General features: G+C 27.1%; 1 protein-coding gene across 2 annotated transcripts in view; it reads right to left on the bottom strand.

The window, feature by feature from the left end:
• Window positions 1-2403, bottom strand: part of LOC106461626 (cinnamoyl-CoA reductase 1-like) — a 45532-nt gene that overhangs the window by 8508 nt on the left and 34621 nt on the right. For both annotated transcript variants that reach the window (XM_013921465.2, XM_022388632.1), the window contains exon 7: window positions 456-577. In XM_013921465.2, the coding sequence (XP_013776919.1) occupies window positions 456-577 (122 nt within the window). The remainder of the gene's footprint in view (window positions 1-455; window positions 578-2403) is intronic.

Here is a 2403-nt window from a genome sequence, read left to right as displayed (position 1 = left end):
GTGAAGTTATATTCCGAAAGAATAAACCAGTTTTATTAAGTAAGGACTTGTGTCGCTAAAGTTTCGTCGGAACGAAGTTACGGAAAATTAATCAACAAACGGAGACGTAACAGTATGTTTTGATGCAAATCATGACAAAGGTAAATGTTGAAACACCAAATTCCAAAAAAAAAAAGGATTTAATATTCCAAAGTTGTATTGTTTATAATTTTTAAATGAAACTTCACTAGTCCTTAGCTCTCTTTTACATTAAAAAGTATAAGATAAGTAAGTTAAAGTGTGGAAATTCTGTACACACCTTCAGTTTTTCAGCACAAAATTATAGCAACAAGTTGTCAAGAATCTCCAAACTAAGCTGAGAAAACCTCAAACAGAAATACTCTCTCTCAATATATATATATCAGCAATTCACCAAATTGACAAAAAATTCACAAATAATATTTGAACCAACTTACCCGGGTATTATCAAACTTGTATTCTTTTCCTATTCGTGGTAATACGGGTCTGACAGATTTATCAATAAAACTGTTCAACCACAGAGCAAAGTATGGTGCATTCATAGTAGGGATTCTGTAACCTAGTTGAGGAAATCAGTTATATTTTGCATTTTATTCCTAGCAAATAATATATCTTACTTTTGAATATAATTTCTTGTAAGACAAAAAAAAGGGGAAATTATCAGAAGTTCCATTTTTTTTATGTTGGCATGATTATTTGTTTTAAAAGAAATTCTAGCAACTTTTAATTAAGAGAGAGAAAAAAAAAAACAGGTGAAGCATATGAAATTAACTGAGCAAAGACTATTGTTTTTGTATACAATTTCAAATCAAACATAATAAATTGACAAGTGGTAATAATAATAATTAGGCTTTTATATTATACACTAACGATTTACAATAAACATAGAGTTGAGCTGTTGGTAGTTACAATTTTAGGCAAGCAAAGAATTGAATTACGAGGGCAAAAGTGAGCGTTATATGGTCAAATTGCAAAACATATTAAACCACTGTAGAAATTATGCCACTCTCACTTTTTATCAACACTGACAAATTATTCAATATCGTTTTTGATTATTTTTTTAATTTTACACGCACCCTTTCTGTTAATAATGGTAACTTTTTATTATATCCAGATCAAATACTTAGCATTAACACTTTAACTTCAATCATTTAGAATACCTCAACCTACTATAGTAAACTGAAATATCAATTAGAAATAAAAATAATCAAGGTAAAAGAATTTTTCAAAAATTTCTGATTTTATACATTTGTAACCAGTAAAATCTTTTACTGTTTTGATATAAGAATTTCCTGTGGGTCATGTAATTTCCAATTTTGTAACATTAAGATATCATGAGTTTGATTTCATTTGACTTAATATTGTAACATTGTACAATATGCTCCTTCTGCATAAATCAAAATCTTTGTTATGTAACATTGATATATTATGAAGTACAATATCATTTCATGCATTATTGAAAATTTGAATACATCTTAAATCTTGCTACTACAATAAGTCTGAAAAATCATACTATCTAACCAATTTACAACTATACTAATTTTATTAAATGCACAGAATATGTATATGTATATATACAAGTAAAATAAAAAAAATTAATTTTATAAAGACAAGTAGGGATCAATATATATATGTGTAACCTAGGTAGCTACAGTAATATAGAAAGTTTTAATGTCACACAAAATATTAAAACAAGAAAGTCAAAGCTATAAAACTGAGTTACTTAAAATTTAAAATATTTTATCCTTACTTTTGCAAATCACTGTAATCATGTTAGTCTTAGCCAAAATAAGGAAAATATTTTTTATATTTTAAGTAACTCAGTTTTGTTGTTTTGACTTTCTTGTTTCAATACTTTTGTACCATTAAAACTTTATATATTAACATAATTAGCTATGTTATGTATACATCAATCCCTACTTGACTTTATAAAATAAAATAATTTTTTACAGTACGTTTGTTTCCTTTTTATCAACTATATTTTTCTGTGTCATATATCCAATTCAATTTTACTACTCATCACGATCTCTAACAACCTACCCTCAAGTCTAATTATATTCCCAAAGTAGTGCATCATCTGTTTTACATATATATTCCTTTTTGGTACAAGAAAGGAATCATTGAGACCACAGACAAAAGAGTTCTGTGAAAAAATTAGAGTGACAAGGTTCACTTAGATTAAAATTTGTTGAAACAGTGAAATTTTGATTCACTCCATAAACTCATATATAATGATTCAGGCAGCTTTATAAGTACGATAAGCTTTAGTTTTGCTCAATCAATACTGTGAAATAGTTATTGTTAATATTCATACATTTTAAAGGTGATTTTTTTTTAGGCCACCACTTTGTTTCACCATGATCACTACTATTAAGTACTGCCATA

This window comes from Limulus polyphemus, unplaced genomic scaffold (assembly GCF_000517525.1).
Source record: "Limulus polyphemus unplaced genomic scaffold, Limulus_polyphemus-2.1.2 Scaffold1000, whole genome shotgun sequence".
Taxonomy (NCBI): Eukaryota; Metazoa; Arthropoda; class Merostomata; order Xiphosura; family Limulidae; genus Limulus; species Limulus polyphemus.
This window is presented reverse-complemented; position numbering and strand designations above follow the sequence as displayed.